Raw genomic sequence first — 25,371 nt, forward strand, 5'->3', positions numbered from 1 at the left:
TCTTTGTGCATGGGTCAGCAGTACTCAACAAATAGAGCTGGGAACGATGCAGGTCCTGAGTTACTGCAGGTAAATTGCATGAACTCTGTTGGTTTTGTAAGCAGAAGAGAGATTGATTGATCATGGTGAAAGATTCCACAGGATGAGAGCTGATATAGGGCAGAGAGAGGTGGAAAGAGATATGATAAGTGGAAAAGGTATAGAGACAAAGATAGATGGAAAGAAACATAATATGAAAATAAATTTTAGTGCAAAGTCACATGTGCACATAATTCTTTGGAAGTATTAGAGAGATGTTTTAGTGGGACACATTCAAATATTATACCATATTTAGGAAAGCTCCTAGTTTTTTCTTCTGAGAGATCTTTTGATTATATTAGTCCATTGGTAGAATGATATGGTAAGCATTTTTTAGCTTACGTATTACTGGTACAGACATCCCTTAAAGATCTAGGAACTTTTATTTTTGTGCCTTTCAGGTAACACCTGCTCAGGAAGGTAGTCTGACTATATCTTTCTGTTCTGTGGTAATAAGTAGGAGTTTCCAGAAGTGATAGAAGATTCTTTTGAGTTCTTCAGTAATTTAGTATTCTACAGTCGTAAAATACAGTAATTGTTTGTCTAGACTGAATACGATATTTGGTGGAATATTGGGTTTCAGTAAATACGACGAAGTTTGGGTGTGTCAGATCTTTCACAGTGACAGAAGACTAGAATTATTCTTTTGGCAAAACCCAGAAGAAAGGCTCTGCCTTTTATGAAACCTTATGTTCCTCCAGAAGCAAAGTCTGTTTTATGTCACTTGCACAATATTTGGTTTTCTGCTTGACACAGGTTGCCAGTGACCTAAACAATGAATGATATGGAGCACAAGTTGTTTTGACACCAATGGACTGGAGACAATTGGTAGTTACAGGAAGGAGAGCTCTAGCTTCTCCAGCAATGCACTGAGATAATAGTTAGCCAAGTTTTCTAGCAGTGCATTTTGGAAGCTCCCTAGATTTGTTGAGACTTCAAAGATAGACTAAAAGAACTGATTTTTGCTTTTGTGGTTTTGGCAGAAAATTATGGATGAATAGTTAGGTATTAAATCTTCGACAGATATCAGTTTTAAGAGATGCTACATAGAGAAAGAATTGGCTGGATTTATCTTTTTGGCTGAACATATCTGAAACCACCATTTATCTTTGGTAGTTGTTGATCTTACATTGCTCGATTTTTTTTGTTGATCTTACATTGCTGCACAGCACTGATGGAGGCAACCAAGCCCTGTGATTGAGTGACTGCACTGGTGTTGATTTTGGACTTAGGAGATTCACCGCAGCAATTGATAGCATTTGGAAATGAATCAGTTCCATTACCTAAGTTGTCCAAAATATTTTGAAGCTAGGAACTCTATTAAAACCTTTGGAAATAACTGCCTTTCTGGAACAGCTTATGTGAAGTATATACACCATGTAACACAGGACTCTTATACGTCTGACAAATGATAACGCAGGGAAACAGAGTATTGTAGTTTAAGTCAAATTCTTACCTTACTCCTTATCACTTTTATAATATTGTAACTGTGGAATCTTCATACTGCAACGAGCATGAAGAATATTTATTTGTTGATTAGTATTTTGCAAAATCTATCCCTTTTTAAACGTAAAAGGTGCAGCTCCAAATCTCTCCATTTGAAATATTTGATTCTTTCTTGCAAATGTAATGCTTAAGAGCAGCTGAATTTAAATCAGCAGCTAGACTGACAAAGCTAGGTTGGTAATACCAAATGTTATCAGCTAAATATTATTACATATGTTTGCTTTGGTTTTCTTTCAGCTTGTTCTGATAAATTCTCAGGAACATCTTGTTTTTGCACATCACTTCTCAAATCACATTTGGTCTCTTTCTTGCTAGAGGAAAAGATTTACTCCAAGGTCTTCTCCTGTCAGTCAGAGCATTCATATGACCTTAAAGGTCTTTTCCTTCACTTAATGTCTTCTGTCAGCTGCAATACCTCTGGGATGACTTAACAATTTCCAAAATTCTTGCTCAGCTTAATTCAAATATAAATATGAATAATGTAAAATGTTGCTACAACATATAAACATAAAATATAGGTATAAATGATAAAATACATGACAAAATTAATTACACACATATATCAAATTAAAAATAATATAAAATACTTCCTCAGACATTCAAACTATGCAAGGATTAGTTCCTGGTGATAGAATGTTAAATAAAAATATTCTTATTGCTTTTAGCAGTTGGATTTGAAAATCACCAAGGGGAGCGGAAAGTATTTCAGAAGGTGATATTGTGAAACTGTATATGAAAATGGCAATAAAATAAGAAACATTCCTATGAGATTTAAATAATCATGTGATTTAGGTATTCAGCAGAGAAATACTGCAGTATTTTGGACAGGAAAAATGTTAGATGTAGAAATTGTACAAATGATTTTGCCAGAAAATGACCAGACCTGAAATAGCTGAGTTATATATCTGAGTTGTAAATGAAAATGGCAGTAATTTATAATAAAAATAGATATCCCCTGGTTTATGAAAGGAAGCTATGTATGTATGAAATAAAAATTAAAAATATATAAGGGATGACATTAAGTCAGTAATTAAAATACATTCAAAAGAGAGACACTTTTGACAAGCAGCCTTGAAGACCTTGTCACTATGAAGTTCTGAAACACTGAGCAACCACAGGGAATGGGGAATGAAGAAAACAATTCTGATAACTGCCACTATAATATTTCTGTTTCATTCTTACTATTTTTATCTCTTTCATTAATATAATATCAGAAAACACAGAGAGATGGGAGAAAAAAATGTTTTGAGTATTGAGAAAGGTATATGAGCTCCTGTTCCCACGCATGGGCCGGGCTGTCAGGCTAGGCAAGGCTGTGCATGCTCTCTCTGTTGCTCTCCCTGTTGCCATTTCAAACAGCTCAAATCTGAAAATATAAATGAGTAGGAATTAGAGGCCCAGGAGTGTTCTTGTGCAGAAATTTTGCTCTCACCAGTACAAATTCCTGTATTTCTAGAACATCTTACATTATATCCTCCAAAGGATCAGTTTCTTAGTTTCTTAGTGTTTGAGGTATGCATAGCTATTAATCATCAAGGGGCCTAAATCATGACAGAGCTTGGAGGAATTAAACACACAAATTACCACAGAGTAACAAGTTACCTTTTCTATGATAATAATTTTACCTGGATGCTTCTAGCTTTTGACATCTCAGGGAGATTTTCTATCCTCCCTTTCTTAGGGAATATGCTACCTTGAATTACTTTTGCTACAGTTTTTTAAGTGAGTGGGAAGAGGCTTGCAAATGCTTAATCCTTTGAGACTGTGATTTCCATATAAATTCTCTTTAAAGAATAACACTTATGCCAGTCCATCTGGCTCCTAGAAGGTCTGTGTAAAAGAAATACCCTCTCAATATTGTAAAAAATTATATTATAGAACTGCTCTAAAAATCTACTATTACAAAATCTCTATTCGATGACTGTAGTGACAATTTTCCATTTCAGCACTTGGATTGTGATTTTTGGTACAGGTTACCTTTACATCCGCTATGCCAAGGCATGCTCTGAATGAGCAGGACTTTGGACTTTACTGGGATTTTGCTGGCTACATACTGGTGACTAGAGCATGGCCTTCCGTATTTGAGCCAATCTTCATGGCCTCACTTAGCAGACAGCACAGAGCTGGTCAGTATAGTCAGTAAAACTGAGGATATGATTCATCATTTATACAGATGGGCATGTGCATAATTAGATAGGGTCACATGAATGACATCCTAAATGGATCTAGTAACCTCATTTTTATTGACTTTGGTAGGAATCTAGACAGCCCCCTCAGCTATAGACATCTGTACTGTAGATAGTTAATATGAGCTGAAATAAATCTTACTTATGCAGTCAATAGCTGATTATCTTTTCAGTCCACAATGGAAAGGGAAGTTTATTATTTGTTTATGTGTTCTAGGTGTTCCTGCTGGAGCAGGGGAGTTGGACTAGAGGATTTCTAGAGGTCCCTTCCAACCTTAATGATTCTGTGATTCTGTTTTCAAAGTGGTACAGAAACAGAGCTTTGGAGACAGCAAATCATGCACAGTCACCACAGCTCCATGCTCCAAATGCTTCTATTTATTTTGGATATATAAGGCTCAATAGAAATCCATGTCTCCTACTTACTAGTTTTATCTCTTTAGAATTATTTTAATTTATGCAGTACAACCATACTTTGAAGATGGATTTTGTTTTAAACTTTGAGAATAACACGTATCTATAATACATTTTTGCTTGAGAAATGACTTGAGAAATGCAGTGGTGCACATTATATCTATCTTAAAGTAAGTTACCAAAGAAGTCTTTGATGTTTTTATGACTTCTTTGTTGAACCCTATGACAATTCATGAATTAAAAAAAAATATCTAACAGATCAGCGTATCTTCTTTCTACAAGTTGACTCTACCTCTCCTCATAAAGTATTGACTATAGGCCAACATAAATTGCAGAACTGATGACTGGCAGATGAGAAAATGATGGTTTTGGCTCATCCTGTATCACAATAGTTATCTCAGGTTATAAGATGTGAGATACTCAGCTGCGTGAGGGACACTCAGCTAGACTTCTCAGAAGTATTTAATCTTTTTTTGCCTTTGATTCTTCCTATATACACTTTGTATTGTTTTGTCATGCTTTATTTTTCCTTCTGAGAGAGAGAATAATTCTGCAGATCTTGCAGCAGTTGTTACCTAGATGTATTGCAGTAGAAGCAGCTAACTTGATTTTAGGCTTTGTTGAGGATTCAGTCTTTACAAAGCTGGGATAAATGTTGATCTAGTCTGAATTTCAGGCTTGTAGTGCTTCTGTTAACCCTTTTATATACGATAAGCAAAGTTTTATAAATATATATATAGGATATATAAATCTTAGAATTATTTTTTTTACTGATTAATCAGAACTTCATGTTTTTTGTTCATACAGTATTCTTTGCAGATGTACCAGAATAATTTTGTATAAGTTGCTATTTTACTTTTTAATCTTATTTTAAATAAATAACTGGAAATGGAACATTTTTATAGAGAACGAATCACATCTTTAATTAGCTGCTGTCATTGAAAAGACAGCATTTTTTTTTCTGTATTTCAGAAATTTAAAGAGAAGGAACAAAAAGCTTTCTCAGGAGAGATATATATTACTCCTTCCTCTAGAAAGCACAAATTAATACTGTATGTCTTGTTTTTTCTAATTTAGAAAATAACAATTCTGAATTACACTTGAACAAAGATCCTGTATTGAGGTTGAAAGTGTCCTATATTCTCTGGCTTTCGTAAAGGAAAAGCATCAGAATGGATAATATTAACATGGATTATACCATTGTAACATGATTTTTTTTCCTGAAAACTCTAACAAGAACTGTAATTGTTAAAACAGGCACCTAAAAAAAGCTAAAATACCTCTCATTCTTCTTTTCCACTTTATATAAAAAAAATCAGCTGTTAGTTTTTACTTAAGGAAATATTTGCTGAATATTTGTGATACTAGGCTGACATAGGAAATCAAGTTCATATCTTTTTCATTTTAATTCTAAAATCTTGATGTGTCCATTTTCTCTTTAGAAAATAATTGAGGAAAAGATCCTGAAGTATAGAAATGTTTTTACTTTGTAATATATAAAATTCTTTTTACAAGTAATGATTTTTAAAGATATACTTATTATTTTTTATTTTGTAATTAAAATAAATAAAATATTTTTCTATTCAGTTATTGAGAGATGAAGAAGCATTCTGCAAATCCACAGTTTTCATTTAAACAAATTGGTTTCTCAAGAATTTCTAGTTGTTACTGAATTATTTTAGTTTGCTGTACACTGAGAAATGACCCTTTTAATTAACTTTATTGCAAATTGTAACTCCCACTTAACAACCAGTGGGAGAAGGTCTCGCTGTATGTGACCTTTAAGACACTTCTCTGTATGAGGTAAGGTGAGGACTTTTTACTGATAATAATTGGACAATGTGGAAAATTGAATATGATTTTTATAAATAGACCAAATTTGTTCTGAATTATACTGTTATCACATCCGTATATACTTTTTTGAGTAACTCAGAAATGAATTTCTATGAGAATAGGATTTGTAATCTCAGGCCATATGTGTTCTCTACTGGAGAAGTGTTATTTTACTCACTGACATTCTTTTTTTGTTCATTTTAAGATCCTACTGATCACCTCTTTATGCTAAGAAAGTGTATACAATTTAAAAATCTGGATTTTCAACTTGTAAAATATACATCATTGCAAACATTGAAACTAATCACCCCTGTGTTTTCCTCCTTAAAGAGCATATGGGTTAGTACCTATGTGTTTACAATATGCTTTGCTGCTAACGTGGGACTGTTGTATGGAGTTGTCTGCACAATCTCAGTTGTGATTTTCCGCTTTTCCAGGTGAGAAATAATTTATTGAACTATTCCATTAGTGCATGGTCATAACTTCTTTTTGCCATATTGCTTCACACTTTGTAAAGACATACAGTACAGTGACATTAACAAAGAAGCTTCACCTTTTTTGTTACTGAACACTACAACATAAGAAAACTGAAAAGGGAACATCAACTGAGCATTTGTTGAAGACTAAACATTTTTTTTTCTATGAGGCTATTATATGTTTTCTGTTAGAAGTTACACATCCCTATAACTCACTAAGTGAGGGTGTAAGATCAATAATACACATTTTCTTTCATTAGATCCTTGCTTGCTCTTTCAAAAAAAAAAAAAAAAAAAAAAAAAAAAAAAAAAAAAAAAAAAAAGAAGCAGGATGTCTGACAAGCCTTGGTGATTAAGTTCCATTATAAACTTTCAGACACTGTATTGCTTAGGAAGTGCTAGCTGACAATTTAATTCCTAAAATATCCTAATAGAAGAGAATTGCACAACTTTTCTCCTGTCTTAAAGGAACCTTTCGAATGTCATGTCTCCATTAGAAAAGTCAGGATGAAGAAACTGCAGTTAATAAAATTATTTATATTCTTTTTCATTATATACTGGAATTGTTCCTTTGGTGAGTAAAGTTCTTTACTCACTTTACTGTGAGAAAAAAAAAAAAAAGAAAATGGTTTGTCTCATGTGGCAGTTACTTGCATGGACATTGAATCCCACTGGAGTTAACTGCAATATAGCCAGCTTGATTCAATGCCTCTTTAAGTTGACGGTGTTGACAATGTAGGCAGGACTCTATTCTTATGCATTAATTTGCAGAATCAGCATTTATATAATTTCCAATTGTACCACAATTATAAATTTTAATAGATGGTTTCTGATTGAATCTGCTAGTACATTTTTAGCAATGTCCTCTCAATAAACTCAATAAACTAAACTTTTTGAAAATTCTGCTAGTAAAGGAAGATATATGTTTTCATGTTATTTACATGCTGTGATTGGATGTCTGAGGTTGAACAGCAGAGGATGAGTGATATTTGCCACAAAACAAAAGTATTCTCTTTTGTCTGACATAGTGGAGACTAGAGTTTGAATAGGCATTAGAGTAAATAAGAATCTATAGAAATAAGATGATAGTTTTATAGTTTTGTTCTGCAGTTAAATGGGTTACCTCACATGATGATTTAAAGCAGAAAGGAGACTTTCTTTCTCCATTTACTGTATAGAGAGCCTAGGGAGAAATAAGGCTTTTTTAGTCATCTCCTGCTTTGATAGCTATAGTCTGAAGTTCTGCTTTGTTATACTGAGATGCATTTATTTCAATTACAAATTTCTTTAGTTTTCATGATCTTTAGCTATCTAATATCTTCTCTTTTTTTCTTACATCCTGGTTTTACAGTAAAAATGTTAATTAAATCTCTTTACTTCTGAAGTAGTAACTATATATTAGCTACTTTGAATAGAAAATTCCTCTCCAGCCAGATGACTAGCAATAATGAGACTTAAAATTAACCTTTTATTTACCATTTATAAAGCAATATACTATATCAACATTACTGGATTAGCAAAGAGTTTACTTCTTGGTAGCTGTTTATCATGAATATGCTGGAAGAATTTATTTTTCTCTAATATATGCCTTTTACTGTTTTTATTGCCTCACCACTACTAGCTTTATAAGTGCAAAAATAATATGGACTTTATTGCCACAACTTTAAATGTTTATATTATCATTTATCATATCATATCATATCATATCATTTATCATATCATATTATATCTCTTCCTGTTTCTGTTTGAAGCTACTAACAGTTTTTCCTTTCTCTATGTACTGGTTGCAGAGTAAAGACACTGAATTTGAAAAATATGAAAGAGGTGGATTATAAATACAAAACAGAAGAAAACTGTGTAAGTTTAATTATCTTTTTTTGGGCTTTTTTTTTTTTTTAATCTTCTGTTGCTGGTTAGAGGCTTATAATCTGTGCCTTAAAGGAACATTTTTGAGAAATTTCCACTTCAAGGTTAATGTGAAAAAAATAAATAAAGAACTAGTTTGGGACTCATGAAATTGGAATATTCCCTGTTCCTGCTGCTGGTCTGTAAAGTTAAGTTAGGCAAATCCTCTTACCTCTATCTTTCCCAGCCTGTTTATTACTCTTCTATTTGGAACTGCTTTTTGAAAAAGGATTTCTTAAATCCAGTCAGTCTAGGAAAAGCTCATTCCAGCAAGGACCATGTCCACAACCAGGTCTCTGTAGTCTTATGAGATGCCTCTGTTCTTGAGATGGTGCGACTTTGATAACAGTACAGAGCTGTCACAGACCACCTCATGCAACTTCTCACCATCGTGTGCTCACATACGGGCACTCAGATGCAGAAAAAGAATGCAGGTCTCCTTCCAGATGTTTGGGATTTTTTTTTATATTTGGCCTTTGCACAACTTCAACCTAGCAGGTCAGATTTTTAAGATTTTTTTTTTTTTTTTTTAATTTTCATTACTATTATCCCCAATTTTCTTTTGGTCTGGCCTGTGATAAGAAAAGCAATGGCCCACCGAGGAGAACTGGCTCCTCCAAAGTCAAGGGTAAGTCAGCAGATGAGAGAGAAGGGCAGCCACAAATCTTTCCAATACACAGTCCTAGTCACTAAGATACGTCTCCTCTTTGCAGTGCTGGCTTCTACCATGTTTGCTTTTCATTTCATGTACTAAGTAACCTATATGTCAGTAAGCAGCACACTCAACAGCCACTAAGACTCAGTATTAAGAAGTACCAGTCCAAAGAAATTATTTTTTCTGATAAATGTTCTAAAATAGAGATATCTTACTCAAAATCTGAACTTGGTTCTGGAGGGTTTACTTTTCTGGCACATCAAAGAAATCTGGGATATAAAAATACAAGAGGTAGGAGAGGCCTCTGAAAATGAATTAAAAACACTATCGTTGAACCTAGCCCAACAAAATAGTCAATCAATATATCACTTTTCATTAAAAAGAAGTTGGACTAACTTTGTCAAAGATGTGTAACCTCAAATTTGATTTGCATGTTTCCTTTCCATATCAGTTTGTAAAATATTTGTACAAATCCATATGTTTCTCCTTTTTTTTTTAAAGCTAAATTCTCTCCTGCTTTTTTCTTTAATCACTGAGTATACTGCCAGTCCCCATGTAATAACAAACTAGTATCTGCAGGCAGCATGYGGGGGGAATAACATTTTGTTAGTAAAGCAAATTGCTCAAGAGCTTATTGCACAAAACAAAGAAGGAAAATATTTTTAAGATTTAGAACAATACTTTTAATTTAATTTAGAGTCACTGAATTACAGTGGTTATTTAGAAGTAAATATATGAATGTTAGAGTGATCCAAGTTCCCTTTGTAAATAACAGTTCAGACATAAACAGGACATTTAAACATTAAAATATTGAAGTTTAATGATTTACTCTGCCATTTTATTCTTTGGATTTATGGAAATTATTTCATCAATAGAAAAAGAGACATTTTAATGTGGAAAAAAATCAAGAGAATATTTAGGAACTTATGTGAAACACATTGCATCACAGACATTCACTTAATCAAATTCCTGCTGAAGTAGACAGAGTGCACTGCGCGTAAGACAGCTCTTGGTCTTCTCCTAAGTGATATGAGTTAGCCACTTTGGATAATTTTACTCCTTCGTTTGCAAGAATACATGAAAAGGAACTCATTAACCTCAAAACAGTTTAGATAAAGCTTTGGAAATGTTTTAAGAAAGGCACTAGAACTGAGCTAGGGCCAGGAATCACTGMATGTCTGGCACAATTTTCCTTGCCCATCCCAGAATAAAAAGATTACACCCATACTTTACTTGATCTGGCCTAATGATTTCAGCCTTTCAAGGTGAATCGCTTGTATTTTTGGAAGACTATTAGCTTTCTGCTCATCATAGACCTTTGTATGTCTCTCTCGCTTTTTCTTAGTTTTTGTCTTTTACTCTGCTGTTTCTGATATGTCACCAAAGTGCCTGCTTGTCTCAACATCAAGTATGTCGTGCCCTCTTTTCTCTTGTGATAGAGTTTTCTTTTGTATAATCTTAGCCATTCTAATTGAGAGTTAGGCTTTGCCACTTTACTGACCGAGGTATGTTGCTGATGKTATATTTACCATAATCGCATTCATAGATAGATTGTGTGAAATCAGTATACATAATCTGGGGTTCATTGCCAAAGTTTGAGATGTTTGAGATGCTTCATTAATCTGTGTGATAGTTGCTGTGTCTGAGAGGGCATCTGGTTCCCAGAAGTCTGAATAGTAATCTGCAATAAGGAGATAGTTTGTGTGGTTTGTGGTGAAGATTTTCATTCCTGTTTTGTCTRTTGGGGAAGCTGTGTGACTTCAGTCCAAATCCATACTCTACTGAACTACTTGAAAAATTGTCTYGGTGCCAGCTCTGCTTATTTTTGTGTTTGAGTATGAGCTTGTTAAGTAGCTTAATGAATCTCTGGATTTTGTTAGGATGAATAAAGGCTTTGGGGGCCTYCATTCTCTCTTGTAAATTCTTGCTTTTTATTTTCTGTTACTGGTTTGTCACAAGTAGTTCTTACATAAATCTTTTTTTTTCAGTAGCTGATGCATGTTTTGTTTATCCAGACCCATTTCTGTATTTGGTGATAAGATATCTTATTAAATAAAACACTTCTGTGGATTGAAATCCTTCTGGAATACTTCTAGAGACTAGGCTGACATACTGAGACATTGTTAGTTGTATGAGAGCCTTGCTCCATTAAAATTAGTTGAATATTGTCTCTTACTCTATTTTCGTTTTTCAAAAGYGTGCAATTTTTGCATGAGACGGTTGAAACTGATGCTCTTTCATAGTGTGTTTTGCATATGGAAGTGCATGTTTTGTGGGAAATGCTGCCTGKTGGTAATTGGGTATTTCTGACTTTTATGAGTTGTCCTTCAGTACTCATTCTGATGTGTAAATCTTGTGGAGTGTCCTACACAGACACCTGTGGATTGAGTGAAATATATTCTAGGAAGTGCTAATGTAGAATTCCAGGGTACTCATGGTTCTTGTGTTGATTATTTATTGTACTGCTTACAGAAATACGTTAGCCAAGCTTTACATTCAGATTTGGTCTAGAACTATTTTGTACCAGTTGAAGTGTTGTGATTTTATTTTTCCTGAAGGTTTTGGTGAGGTAAGAGAAGATCCAGAGGGATTTCTCTCAAGGCAGGTGCTTCTGCTACAGGTTTTACTGTAAAATGATTTTCTGCTCTTGATTCCRGAACAGATGTGAAACCAGAGCGGGTAGGAGTAGTGGGACTTTCCTTCAGTACCAAAGGCTTTTATTCTGATGGCTTTTTGCCTTTCCCTGAAGATATGCCCTTGTTGTATTAAAGAAGTCACCTTCAGATGACTGAGATGCACAATGCAAGTGTTCCTCAAACCACTAGTGCTCTATGTCGCCAAACTTGTCTGCTTTTTCCAATACACAAGTCTAACAAAAGACATCCCCTTTCTCTACACCCCTGGTCTTGCCTGTGCAGAATCATAGCAGTTGAAATAATGCTATGTTATTTGCCAGATATTAGTTCTTAATATGATATATTATGGTGAATATGATTTTGCTTTTGTGCTGTCTTGAATTAGCTCAACGTTCTTATATTGATTTACAGGATTTTTTAGGAAACTGTGTTGGTTTTAATCTCCATAGCTAAGATAATCTTCTCAGCCTTTTCTTTATTTCATCTCACAGGAATCATTGAAACAGGCACAGATAATTTCAATCAATAACCCATTAGTCTTTCTGAATGCCAGGAAATTTCATGAAGATTTGATAAAAATAATCCAGAAGGACAGCACAAGCACTCAAGCATATGAAGATATAAACAAGGTAGGATGTGCTACATCCATCAATAATCATGATGACAGTGTTCAAGATCACCTTGCTTTCCTTTATTTTTTTAGAGAATGTAATCATATATTGAAATAGATAGAAAAAGGTAATATCGCAAATGATTAAATTACAGTAGAATAATGTCAACCTCAATCTTTATCAGATTTGGTATGGCTTTTGTATTATTACTTGAAAAGTATCCCTCCAACATTTCTCTAAATGTGATTCTATAAAAGACATTGAAGTGCTGACTTTTTGACGTGCTTTTTAAAATGTCTGGCAGACCCTGCATAACCTCAGCTAATATTATATAGTGATTTTATAAAGACAGTGAGTAGTTACAATTCCAGTTGCATAAAATGTAGGGGTTGTGCAGGGTCAGCAGGTAGTTATAATTCCAGTAGAATAATATATGAGGGATTGTGCTAGAGATCATTCTGGAGATCTTTTTGACTCTAACAATAATTCCAATAGTAAGAATTTATAAATGTGTAAAACTACTAAAATTATTTTCTAAAATACTTTTCTTTTTCATTTTATACGTTGTTTGTACTGATATCATTTTTTTTCCTGATAAAATAAACAGGATAATATTATATATAATTTGGTTCTGGGTGATGCCACTGTAATTATAATACTTTTCAAATATATCTGCACATAACTACAGCATCTTCCTCTAAACTTTCCTAAAAGGGAGAAATTAGTTTTCTTTCATTACTGTAAAGACACACTGTGCAAGGCTTACTGGAAGTAATTTCATCCAATTTGGTTGACTGAGTGGATAAAACCACAGCTATTTCCTAGACAGGTTGTTAAGGCAGCACAGAGCAGTCTCTGCCCACCACCAAGAGCTGGGCTGCCCGGGCTGGGGTGACCATCTCCTCCTCACCATGTGGGAAACCAGCTCTGAAAACAGAGACTGTGACRTTTGTTTTCCTTTGCTCTGCGGGTAGCAACTGATATTTAGATAACAAACCTCTAAACAGAAAGAAATTACTTTGCATTTATTTGGAATTAGTTTATGAGTTAGATTGATAAGTGTAATAAGTTAATAAGTTAATTTCATAAGTTCCTTTATAAGCTACTGGGTCGGGAGATTCTATCCTTTGTCTCCTCTGAAAGGTACCCGACAGTAAAACTAGCTTAAATAAAGCACATACTCTTGTTTTGTGGAAAAAAAGGCCTTTTTTTAGAACTGTAGGAGTGAAAAAAATGGAGTTTGGATCTTGGTTTCTGTTCTGTACTTCTGATTTTAACTGCTATTTTTATTGGAAGCTTAGCTACTTTAAAACCAAAATCATATTAATTTTTTTTGTCCAGATAAAAAAGAATTCTTTAAATATTTTTACACATCAAAACCATTCTCTCTAAAATATACTTCGATGAGATTGCAGCAAAAAAGAGAATAAGTTGAATACTAATCTTATGAAATTACATACTTGAATTTATCTTCTTCAGAGCATCTTTTCATGCTTTAACCACTTCTCCTGCATGCCTCCCTGCCCCATAGAGCATTATGATCATAATGTGCTTTCTAGTGGATCCAAAGTAGTCATAGAAGTTGAGCAATCTTAAGTAATGTTGAGTTTGTGGAAGGATTAGCTTTCATATTGAGAAACAGAATTCTTATGTATTGCATTGTTTTTCTCTGGTTATTGCACATTGGATTTGTATATGTTAAATATTTGTTGCTTTTATTTCAGTGTGAGCAGAATGCGTTGCTCTGTTCACTTTCCAATGGAAGTTGTTGTGGTGAGTTTATTATTTATAAATCATATTAAAAACAAGATGAATGTAAGCATGCAAAACGGGTCCACATTTTTTCATTTATTTCTATGCTAACTCAAATTGTCTGGAAACTAATATTTTCAGTTAATGAAAYTGGAGAGAAAAAAACCACTCATTAGAAAAGAAAAACAAACTACGAGGCTTAAAGTTTTGGAAAGAAGGGGAGCAGATAGACATGATCCTTAATCCTAACTGTAGTTGCCTTTAGAAGAGGCAACTTGTGCATGTCTGTGGAGTGTGTTTGTGTATTTTTTTACCTTCAAAATGTTTGTTAGTGAATGAATTTCAGTGTAATAATAATAATAATGTTTCACAGTGTGCTGCTGTTACGTATCAAGTATATACCTTTTAGATGTAAGGTAATCTCAATTCTGTGTCTTAAAGGGTCATTTCTAAACTGAAGCAATGATTATTGGCTTTCATTCCCTTTTTATATATTTATATATTTATATATTTATATATTTATATATTTTATATATATTTTATGTATTTATATATTTATATACATTTATATTTATATATTTTTTATTTGCATTTTGCTTCTGTTGCAAGAAACCTCTTAAACTTAAGGAAAAAATAAATACAATTTACTTTTATTTAAATGCTATTCTTAAGACATTAAAAATCATATATTTAGGCAACATAAAGACTACAAAGGAAAAACATATCACAAGACATTTTTTAAGGCAAAACTTGCTAGAACCTATAAATATGAATGTGTATGTGAGTAGGTAATACAAAGAAAGACTAAGTTCTTTTGTTTCAGAGACACAGGAGGTGTATAGAATCGATTGCCTGGAACAGCTTAGCAGATCTCATATATTCTTTGGCATTTCTATAGCATTAGTGACAGGCAGGGGTTTTCCTTATGATTTTATTTTTGTTTGCAATGTATTTATCAATGTACACCAGCCAGTACAAAGACAATCAGTCTTTGGATGTGCAAGTCCAAAGGCTCGGGCTCATAAACTACTTTCAAGAGGAATTAGTGCCATTATAAATCTACACTATGGGGAAATTTTAAGTCGCCTCAAGATTTTTAAATCCTTTTCTTTTTTGTCCATTCTTTCAAAACCATTTATCTTAACTCATCTCTACACTTATTTTCCTTCATCTTTTTGGAGTGCTTTGTATTTTATGATAACTAACATTAAAGTTAGTATTTATCCACAGAGCACTGTAAATAAGCATTCTTTTTATGTTTTCTCATTATGAAAGGAATCATTTATTTATGTCCTACTTTGGGAAACATTTAGTGCAGTATATGTTTTGTTGAAGCACAAGCCAGTTTGAGTTTGGAAATTGAGTTTAAGACCATCACAAATCTAAACGACATTTTTTTTTTCTTTCTAGGATCAATACGTTACAGCATATATATATTGCAAAAACATTGAATAAACAAAAAAGAACATAGCAAAAACTGTTAAAAATTTAAAAATAGTTTATTTTATGATATGTTATTAAAATGCATGTTTCTTGAGCATTCCTCCATTAATTGAAACTCTTTTCCAATATTAAATACGTTAGGTGAGTCCTTGTCTCAGCCATGCCACGAGCAGCGACAGGCTTTGATACTAGACTGCAGTGGACTGAATTTCTTCGACTATACTGGAGTCTCAATGTTGCTTCAGGTATTTAGATACATTCTACATATATAAACAGACATATAAAAATATATACACATACTAGTTATTGGASTTAGCTATTAATCATCTCAATCATATGTGGATTGACATGATTGCTCATGAAAAAGATGAGCATGGATTTGGTAAGACACTGCCCTGTGTTTATATAACAAATTATATTAAAACATCCCTAATTATTTTGGAAGGACATTTAGTGTGGATGTAAATATACATACTGATTGGGGATGAGTTTCTGAAAACACTCTTTTTTTTTTAGAAAGCTGTTTTAGGTCATATTCAAGCTTATTCAAACAAGTTTTTCTATGTATGTGCTGCTATCACTAGCCCAGAGGTCTTAATGATCCCCCTGTTTTACTCTGTGGGTATAACTCATTCATAGCCCAAGCTCCAATACACTCCCAGAAGACCCAAAGCAGGAACCACATAATGATGAGTTTTATAAAGAAAATGAAAAGCTATGTTCAGAAACTATCTCCTACTTTGCCATTGGTCTTGGCTTTATACAGAAGATGTTTAGTGAGTATAGATTTACTGGGTATGCAAAATTTGGTTCATATCATCTCTCTGAATGTGGTAGAAGATTTAATTTGATCTGGAATGAACCCCAACCCATTTCTTCTAACATTTTCTTAGTCTACTGAAGTGATTAAGCAGCTAAGTAAGTGCTGAGTTAAATAAAAGATAAAAATAGAAGTGTTTAAATTGAAAACACATATAGGTGGAGAGATGGTCAAAATGAAAACTTGAAAAAGAAAAGGTGAGTTGAGGTTACCAAATATTTGTGATAATAAACAGATAGCATTCAATAAAACTACTGGGAAAAGTGTTAATTAAAATACAAACAAGTAAAAATTTTGAACTGAATTTCCAAAAGATCTTAGAGACCTCAGGATTACAAGTGACACGAAAGGATGCTAAACAAATCTGTGGGTAGCAAGCCCATCTTTGGCTATAAAATGCATGGGCTGTATGAAATACAACCTGACTCGGACTGACTGGTCAGAAACTGAAACACCCAAGGGAGGAAGACAGGAAACATCCTATTTGTTACGCTTCTTCCCTAAATATCGTCACTACTTCTGGTGATAAGATCTTGGTAAGATGGATCCTTAGAGAAAGTCAGAGTTTTGGTTCTTTTCATAAGATAGAGTGTTCTGGTGTAACTCTGATTTAATCTTTCCTCTTAGAATTGTTCCAATTTATTTGGATTATTTAAGTATTCTTTAAAGCAGACAATGTGAACAGTATTCGTCACCTTCCAGAACCATCTTCTCTGGTTCTGAATTTATCCTTTTTTATATCTTTTCTCTCTCACTTTTATATACCTTTTCTATATATCCTTTTATTTACCTTTTCTCTCTCACTTTCTAACTTACTGAACATTTAGTCTCTGCCAAGCTGAGCGTTTGCTGAGAGAACCACTTGCTGCAGAATGTATCATACTCGTTATGGCACTTTTGTGATAAACTGATGGACATTTCAAAGTCTCTTAGTTCTTCTTCCTATCTTTGTCATATGGTATGTAAGAACATGGAGATTAGTTGGAGAAACTTGTAAAAAAAAGCCATACTAATATAATATTTTGAAAAAAATCTTTTTAAATTTTTAAATAAGTCAAAGTTATTAATCAAAATCAGACTTAATTCAATTTATTATAAGTAGGCCTGAGGAGTACTTTGAGGCAGGGGGAGGAAATGACCCATCTCTGTTTAGTGTGGGCTTTGTGGTGTTTATATTACAGCATGGCTCTCTCTGGTGGCTGCTGRCAGTATAGCTGGACGAGCAGTGCTAGCTCTTTGCTTATGTTCTTTTGTGTATTTTATTCTCTGTTGGCATTTTAAACAGTTTTTTTTAATATCTTGTTTTCATACTTTTAGATTTACATGGATTGCAAAAGCAGACACATTGATGTGTTGCTAGCACACTGCAAAGGCAAGTAGCAGCTTATAGCAAAATTTCTAGCATGATGGTTTAAATACACTCACTACTTTACCAGTGTTTGTCTGTTTGTTTTGTTACAGCTTCCTTGATAAAAGCTATGCAGTATGGAGGAAACCTGGACTCTGAAAATCCCATCTTCTTTGAGTCTGTTTCTTCTGCAATCAGTGCCCTTCAAATCAACAGGGTGAGACTTACAGCAGTGGGGAGGTGAAGTCAGGAAGGTTTCTTGGGAAATCTTACTTATTCGGTGAACCTGTTGTGCTTAAATCTTTTATCTTTCTCTGTAACACGTTCCCAGCCTCTGGACCTCAGTTATTTTTTCCAACTTGAACTGTCTTTCTGTCATCTTCTCCTCTTCCTTTATCAATGACCTCTAGGTCTTCTGTGCCAGATCTGAAGGCACAGTGTTCTAGAGCATTAATCTGGATGCTTTCTCCTCTGGAACAGGGAGAGAAAAATACCTGTTTTAGTCTCTTATAAGGTATATTGCACCTCATTCTGTACTGCCAGAGCTAAACTCCTCCATTCCTCAGCATAGGTTGTTTAAATGCTATTGGAGGCTGCACACCCTTAGCTGGGATGTGCTTCTGGTGCAGTATGATCCTGAGATTCACAAAAGCAAAGAAATAGAGAAGCGAGTCAAATTCCAACAGGACACTGCTGCTCTGCCTGAAATACTTCTAGAAGTTTAGCAGATGAGCATGTCTATGCTGCATTGCAATGTGCTTACCTGTAAAAAGAGGAATTGGATGGGGTGGAAGAGAGAGCTGCAGGAGGAGGAGGAAGAAGAGTTGGCTCAGAAGTTGAGGCTGGAGGCTTGAACAAACATTTATTTGCTTGATAATAGTTCTTGCATTCCTTCTTAAAAGGCTATAAACCTTTTCTTTCCTTGTAAACAACGGGCACATTTTCATTGCAATCCCGCTGCAGTGGAGCATGCAGTGTAAGGACTGAGCTTTCCCATGCTTCTGCTTTTGCTTACGATTCCCAGCATGACCACGGCTAGCTCAGCCTTCTCCAAAAGAAATTAAACTAATCATGACTATGAGTCCCAGCCCCTGTTGCTGTGATCTGGTAACTTTCATTAATGACCATTGCTGTTACCTGTGGACAAAATCACTTTCCACTGATTTATCTAGATAAGGTGAATTGGCTCTGTTGGTCTGGTAGCTTGCAGACCAAGAAAAACACATTCTTTTCAGTGCTTTTCAATAGTCTTCACTTTTTTTGTCCTGCAACAAAACCCTTATTGAAATGGTAACCACAGGGCAAAAATACCAGGGCTGACTATTGTATATTTCATCTGAGTCAGATTAGAACAAATTAGGATTATTAATGTGTTTTACTGTATTATAAAATTTCTGCATTCTTTGTAGAACTGATTAACTTCCTAACATTCTTCTCAGATAGTTATGTTGTAGTATTCCCATTTTATGGAACTAGGGCATGAAAAGACCAGCTGAATGATCCAAAGGCATGGAGGAAGTGAAAAGTAGAAGCCAAGCATCCACTTTTTCAGGAACTGATAGTATGTGTCTACCAGAGCTACTTGGCAAATCAAAGCTCTCAACCCAAATTATTTATGTAATTCTGAACAGTGAATAGGTGCTGCTGCTTCTCTCTCTTTTGAGCCTTCTAAGGAGTTGGTTAGGTTTCCTGATATGTTCCATGTAATTAATACCTGGGGATAAGAGATGATGAACAGGGATAAAATGGATGGAGGACCACAGCAGCAGCCGCCCACTGTAGCCAACACAGTTCTGTGCATTTAAATGTCTTTTAATGATGCTGAGGCCAGTAAGATTTTTGAGTGCTTATGTGGGGAAAACCTGCTAAAGATAAAGATAGAAAATAACAGAATGGAAGTGGAGAATTATAAAGTGATTTGTTCCAATTTACATTTTGAATTTCGCTTCAGGAAATAGTCTTTAACTGACAGAAAGATAGAGGAAGAGACAATATGGTTACATATCATCTGCTACTGCTATTTGGATATGCAAAGGTGCTCTTATCTAAAACTTCAAAGGAAAATATCACATCATCCTTTCTCTTTACTAATAAGAGACTCATCTGATGTTTAATGCAGTTCATCCTTATCCTAAAGAACTTTTGATTTATTAACCTCTATGCTGGTGACATTTTTAAATTCACACTGCTTCATCTACTATTTTTGACTGATATTATAGGAAAATAGTATAATGATCTTTTTCTGTTTCTCTCACTTCAGAATTACAGCAAATTCAGTGAACAAAGTGAAATGTAATGTCGACACACTGCATGTGTTTTTTTTGATCTGCTCATATTTGGAGTGAATACACCACAGTTTTTATTTGGCTTCTTTTTTCATCAGGAGATCTTGCAGAAGATRTTTTGTATAACATATATGTTTACTGCATTTAGCAGTGACAGGTCTGCAGAGAAAGAGAAAAAAAATCAGATACCATCACTCAGAGAATTTTTATATACTTGTTCTATAGTGGTTTTATATAATATTTTTATACACATTTAAATACAAATTATTGCAAGCCAGATATGTGGTATTGTCCATGTTTATGAGTGAGATATATTATTTTAAATCTCTCCTGTTGTAATATTAGTTGTAATATACATCTATAGTTCTGTGCATGGAATAATAAGACATTATAAATCCTGGAAAATGTTATAAATGACTTGGTATATGGAGGGAAATATATCAATGCATACTCAGTTTCTGTCTTTCTGTTTAAGACAGTCATTTTTAGTCACAGTATCATACCACAGCTACCATCCTTGCATTTTTCTTTTTGGTTATCATATGCTTTTTAACAGCTGCCAAGGTCAGTGGGAGCTCTGCATTCTCAGAAAAGGCAGATAGATGTGTGTTGACCAGTGCTCAAGATAGTCTCCCCTTCTAATCATAGAATTATTTTTATAGTTTGCTACATTTTCAAAGCACGGGTGTTCTTAGCTGAAATGGAAGAAGAAAAACTGGCATTCTTTTTCCAATTTTTTTCCCGAAGTTTTTAACTATTCCTAGTGTTTTTCTAGCGTGAGCTGTGATATGGTTTGTGCTGAAATATTCAACTGTGGCAGCTGAGAGGTGACAGTGGAGTGACCCAAGGTATATGCCACATTTCAGCTCAAATTTCCCTATGCGGTACTGAATGAAAGCACACAAATGTGGTGGAAGTATTCACAGTTTGAAAATATTTGCCTTGTAATTATGGATTGCTATCAACAATATTAGATTATGCTATCATATTAATACTGTACACAGGAGAAATCAGTACCAGTCAGATGCTATACCTGGTGGAAAATGACTTCTTGMATTCTTGGACTCAAGAACTGGCTATTATATTCGGTTAGTAATTGTCTCAGATAGTCTTAGTAATTTATTAACTCTGCAGATACTGTTTACATTGTACTTTAACTGTAGAGAATCAATTGTATATCACAGTTGAACGGAGATGTCTACTTAAATGCAAACTGAATCAGTGAATAAAAGATACYTATCTACTCTATTAAGTTTACTATTTACACTTTAATGCCTAAATATATTTTCTGAAAGTTTGTAGAGAAGGTGATTAGTAATATTTTTCAAAACAAGAACTGTAACAAACATAACATCCACTATAATGATCCTGTATGCTATTAGCACTTATTGAAATCCTCTACACCCCTGCAGCAAATTAAAAATTTTTCAGTGCTAATCAAATTTGTTGTCCATTTCCCACTAATTTCAACAGCAATAAATTCTCCTCAGCTAAATGGCTGTTTTGAGATGGACATTTATTTCCCATTTGGTCAAAGACCTTCTTGTGGTACAATGTCACTTTAAAATGTGTTTCATTGAGCTAAGACTATACATTTAAAATGTCCTAATGCTGTGGTTAGTTAGTTAATTAGTGGTTGAGTATCTCTCAGAGTAGAACCAGGACTGAAATGCATTTCTTACCTTAAGACATTTAATTGTCTCTACATTTTTAAACATTCCAATACTGCACTTTGGGATGCTTTAGGATTTCTGTAATGCTTTTTACTTTATATTATTAGCCTAAATTTCCTTTTACTTCTGAGAACAAGAAATTGTTAATTAGCTTTTATTCCTGGCAAGTGGCATCAATGCAGATATGATATTATTTCTTCTCAGAAAACAATATTCAAGGAACTATAAAGACAGTGACCTCCTCAGTTGTTTTGAAACACCTGCACAACTGCTCTGTACAAATCGCTGAATTTAAGCCTTGCCAAAGCAACAATGTTTTACAGAAATGATTAGTGGATAAGGGAAAGCCATTTTTTTTTTTGCTAGTGACCTAAGGAAGCAAATTACTTCAGTGGTGATTCGGTTTCCTTCTTTTTTTCCACTGCCACCAACCTGAATTATTGAAGATTACGAAACTGTTAGTATTAAGTTCACTGTCTTCAATGACCAGGATGATATGTTGCCCCATTTCAAATTCCAGTGACTGACCATTAGGAAATCACTGACTGCTCTGGTTGTGGCTATGAGGTGCTGAACATTTTTTTTTGAGTTACTCACTGAAAATTTCTCTTGATAATGTGTTTGTTTCATTTAAACAGTAAATTTAAAATTAGCAAAAGCCTGATTCTTTTCATGAAAACTTAAAGAAGCATCCCAAGCCTTTTAGACTAAGTCATGGAGTGTGGTATCAATTCCAGCCTGTTAATCCATGCTGTTTTGTGTAGATTGTCAATTGGATCCCTCTGGCTCATCAGGAAGTATTTGAGGGTAATTTTACAAGAGCTTGTCATAAAATCTTCAGTTAACATCCCCAAAAATATTTTTCTGATTCAGAACAACAGCATAACCAAAATTCAACCTGTAGCAAAGACACTGCATGAAAACCATGTGCTATTGAGCTCCTTTTTCATGGCAGGCTGAGCTCTGATTCTCCTATCCTTGCAGTGGGGAATTTGAGATATGAAGTGTAAGGGGCGTTCGTTACTGTGCTCCCCTAGACAGAAATTCGTCTTTGTGCCTTCCAGACCTATTCTGACATTTTTCAGAATACGGTGCATTTTTATTTTCTGCCTTTGTATATGTAAGATCGTGCAGTTTCGGTAGTAAGAGCACAGTCCTGGAATAATAATGCTGAGCTCTCCCACTTCCTATTGATTTCTTAAGGCGGGAGAAATAATCCATGCTTCACAGTAAAGGCTCAAAGAAGTGAAGGAAGTGTCTCAGTTACTAACAAACCATTCTGAAAGGTTTTCACTAATGAAGTTGATGGAAGCAATTTTGTAAAAGAAACCATTTATTTTTGTTCCTAAACATGTACACTTAGATGCCCAGATTCCACATTCCTAAGTCCAAAGCATATGAACAATATTTTGAGCTACTTGCTTGASGTTTTTAGGAATTTTTAGGAAATGTCCCTAAAATTTAGGATTCACTCTAACATTTTTCTGCAAATTTTAAAATGCATTTACTGGAGTATGCTAAAATGGGTATCTCATCATATTTTTCTTAGAGAATTTGTGTTTCACACATTGCAAAACAAAGCAAACAAAAATAGAAAAAAATAGTGCAAACTGTGGTTAAGAAATGAACATAGTGACAATTATAAAATWGACATAAAATATATAATAAGAGAAAGATGGCTAAATTATATTTATGCAAATTAAATGTTCCTAATTCTCATCTCATGTCTTTCATTTCAAAGGTTATTTGCCCTGATTCTGTGATTCAAGTGTCACAAGGTTTGAGTTGAGCTGCCTTGACGTAATTTATTTGACAGATCTGTATGCCATAAATATATAACATAACAAGGAAAGGTATCTTCACTGTTGAATGAAAACATTAATGTGTCAATACTGTTTATGAGTATTGTTTGACATTTTCTAGCTACCAAAATAAAACATACAGTATGCTTTGAAAATATGACAGTCCTATTTTTGGGAGATACTTGCTTTGCCTACAAAAAATAGTCTCTTATAAATAAATGAACATGTGCAGGTCCAGAGTGGATGCTAAGTGGTACTTCATCATTAAGACTGATTTTTAGTAAAGATCACATAATACGTACATTTCCATTTGTTTTACAATGCATCTAATTGTTTTTCCTCCTATTTCAATTCTGTGTATTAGCACATGCAACAATAAATTCATATGGAAATAAACTAGAATAAGAGATAAATTACAAGTGGAGGGAGAAAAATGTCCTTATTATTTCAATACTTAACAGGTATTCTTACATTTTGTACTAACCAGTCTGTAATGATGCACATTGCCTTCTCCGACCTCAAAATGTTTTAAAACTTAATAATGAGACAGAATAATTGYACTGTATTCAGAAACTGCTTCCTCACATGTTTTTAGGGGAGAATAGTATCTGATAGGTCTCTGCAACAGATACAGAAATCTTTGCCCAAAAAATTTCACAGTGTTGTATGCATATACAGTTATTTTAATATGTGTTTTTTAATTCTGTCATTGGCATCCACAGAAGGCATACTTCATACTCTGTTTGTGGTATTGCTTATACAAAGCCTGTGGCTCACCCTAGTAGAAGGAAATATAGGGTAATTCTCCCCTATCCTCACTCCCTCCACACTGATCCCCAATAACTGTGTTGGTATAAATGGAAAATAGAGTGAGTTCCATTTAAAATTTGACCTTGAAAATATTAGCCTAACTTTTCAAGACCGGTAAACAATTAAAGCACTATGAAAATATTAATACATCTACTTTTTTTTATTTTATACCTTTATTTTATGCCTGCAAAAGCTTAAATGATTCACAGTGCTATAAATTGGTAGCCCTGGGTTATACAGTTGAAAATGCTTTTTGGTCAATATCTCGGGAAACAAGGTTCCTCGATTAGTCTGCAGAGCAATTGCCAGTAACATCATATAACAACATATGAGCATCTCCTAGATGGTTTCAGATTTGAAGCACTTCCAGCTTCAGAAGGGATAAAATGGAACAAAATGAACGATTTTAGGAACAGAGGACTGAACAGGACTTGTTTCATCACTGAGCTGAATTTACTGTGATACTTGGCAGCACTGTTATATAATTGTATAGAATGATTTTTAAATCAAACTTGTGTTTGCTTGGGACATGGTTGCTACATCAAACATTGGATACCCAAACAAGCTATAGCAATTTTAACAAAAAATCTTCCGTGGTAGCCTACAGATGGAGATACTTTTCAGAATTGGAAAGTAATATTTCCCAAAGAGCAGTCTTTCAGCTCCGTGGTAAAGTGCTTCACACATCTCCCCGAGCTGTTACCTTCCCTGATCTTGACTTACAGTCTCGTACAAGTGCAAATTTCATACCTCCTGACCTGATCTTGACTTACAGTCTCGTACAAGTGCAAATTTCAGACCTCCTGAGCCTGTAATCTGCTGGGACAGAGCCCTGTGAAGCCCCCTGTAAGCTGGGGGTCAAGATGCCACCCTGTTGTTCCCCAGAATAGGAGTAGGAAGGAGCCGATGGCATTGGYTAATACATCCTTAAGAATGAAGTCTTTGATAAATAGTATCCGTCCTGCAAGCTTTCTGTGAAAAATAGAGGAAAAAGGATTTCTTAGGCCTTGAGTTGTTTAGACTATTTCTATACATTGCATATTAGATAGACAGATGATCTTGCTTGCCTGTGGTATAACAATTTGCTGCAGTGTCAATAGCTGACCTTCCATCCAGTCATTGTGAAAGACTTGTGTTT

The 25,371-nt window shown here is 34.3% G+C and overlaps 1 protein-coding gene across 1 annotated transcript in view; it reads left to right on the forward strand.

The window, feature by feature from the left end:
* SLC26A7 (solute carrier family 26 member 7) overlaps positions 1-20,138 on the forward strand; it is a 52,242-nt gene extending 32,104 nt beyond the window's left edge. Inside the window, exons 11-18 of the mRNA XM_026043280.1 lie at positions 6,348-6,454; positions 8,284-8,350; positions 12,181-12,318; positions 14,025-14,073; positions 15,637-15,740; positions 17,633-17,687; positions 17,777-17,880; positions 19,924-20,138. Coding sequence (XP_025899065.1) covers positions 6,348-6,454; positions 8,284-8,350; positions 12,181-12,318; positions 14,025-14,073; positions 15,637-15,740; positions 17,633-17,687; positions 17,777-17,880; positions 19,924-19,959 — 660 coding nt within the window. The 3' untranslated portion in view covers positions 19,960-20,138. The remainder of the gene's footprint in view (positions 1-6,347; positions 6,455-8,283; positions 8,351-12,180; positions 12,319-14,024; positions 14,074-15,636; positions 15,741-17,632; positions 17,688-17,776; positions 17,881-19,923) is intronic.
* The last annotated feature ends 5,233 nt before the right edge of the window (positions 20,139-25,371 follow it).

This window comes from Nothoprocta perdicaria, unplaced genomic scaffold, assembly GCF_003342845.1.
Source record: "Nothoprocta perdicaria isolate Ctin4 unplaced genomic scaffold, notPer1 scaffold_326, whole genome shotgun sequence".
In the NCBI taxonomy this organism is placed as follows: Eukaryota; Metazoa; Chordata; class Aves; order Tinamiformes; family Tinamidae; genus Nothoprocta; species Nothoprocta perdicaria.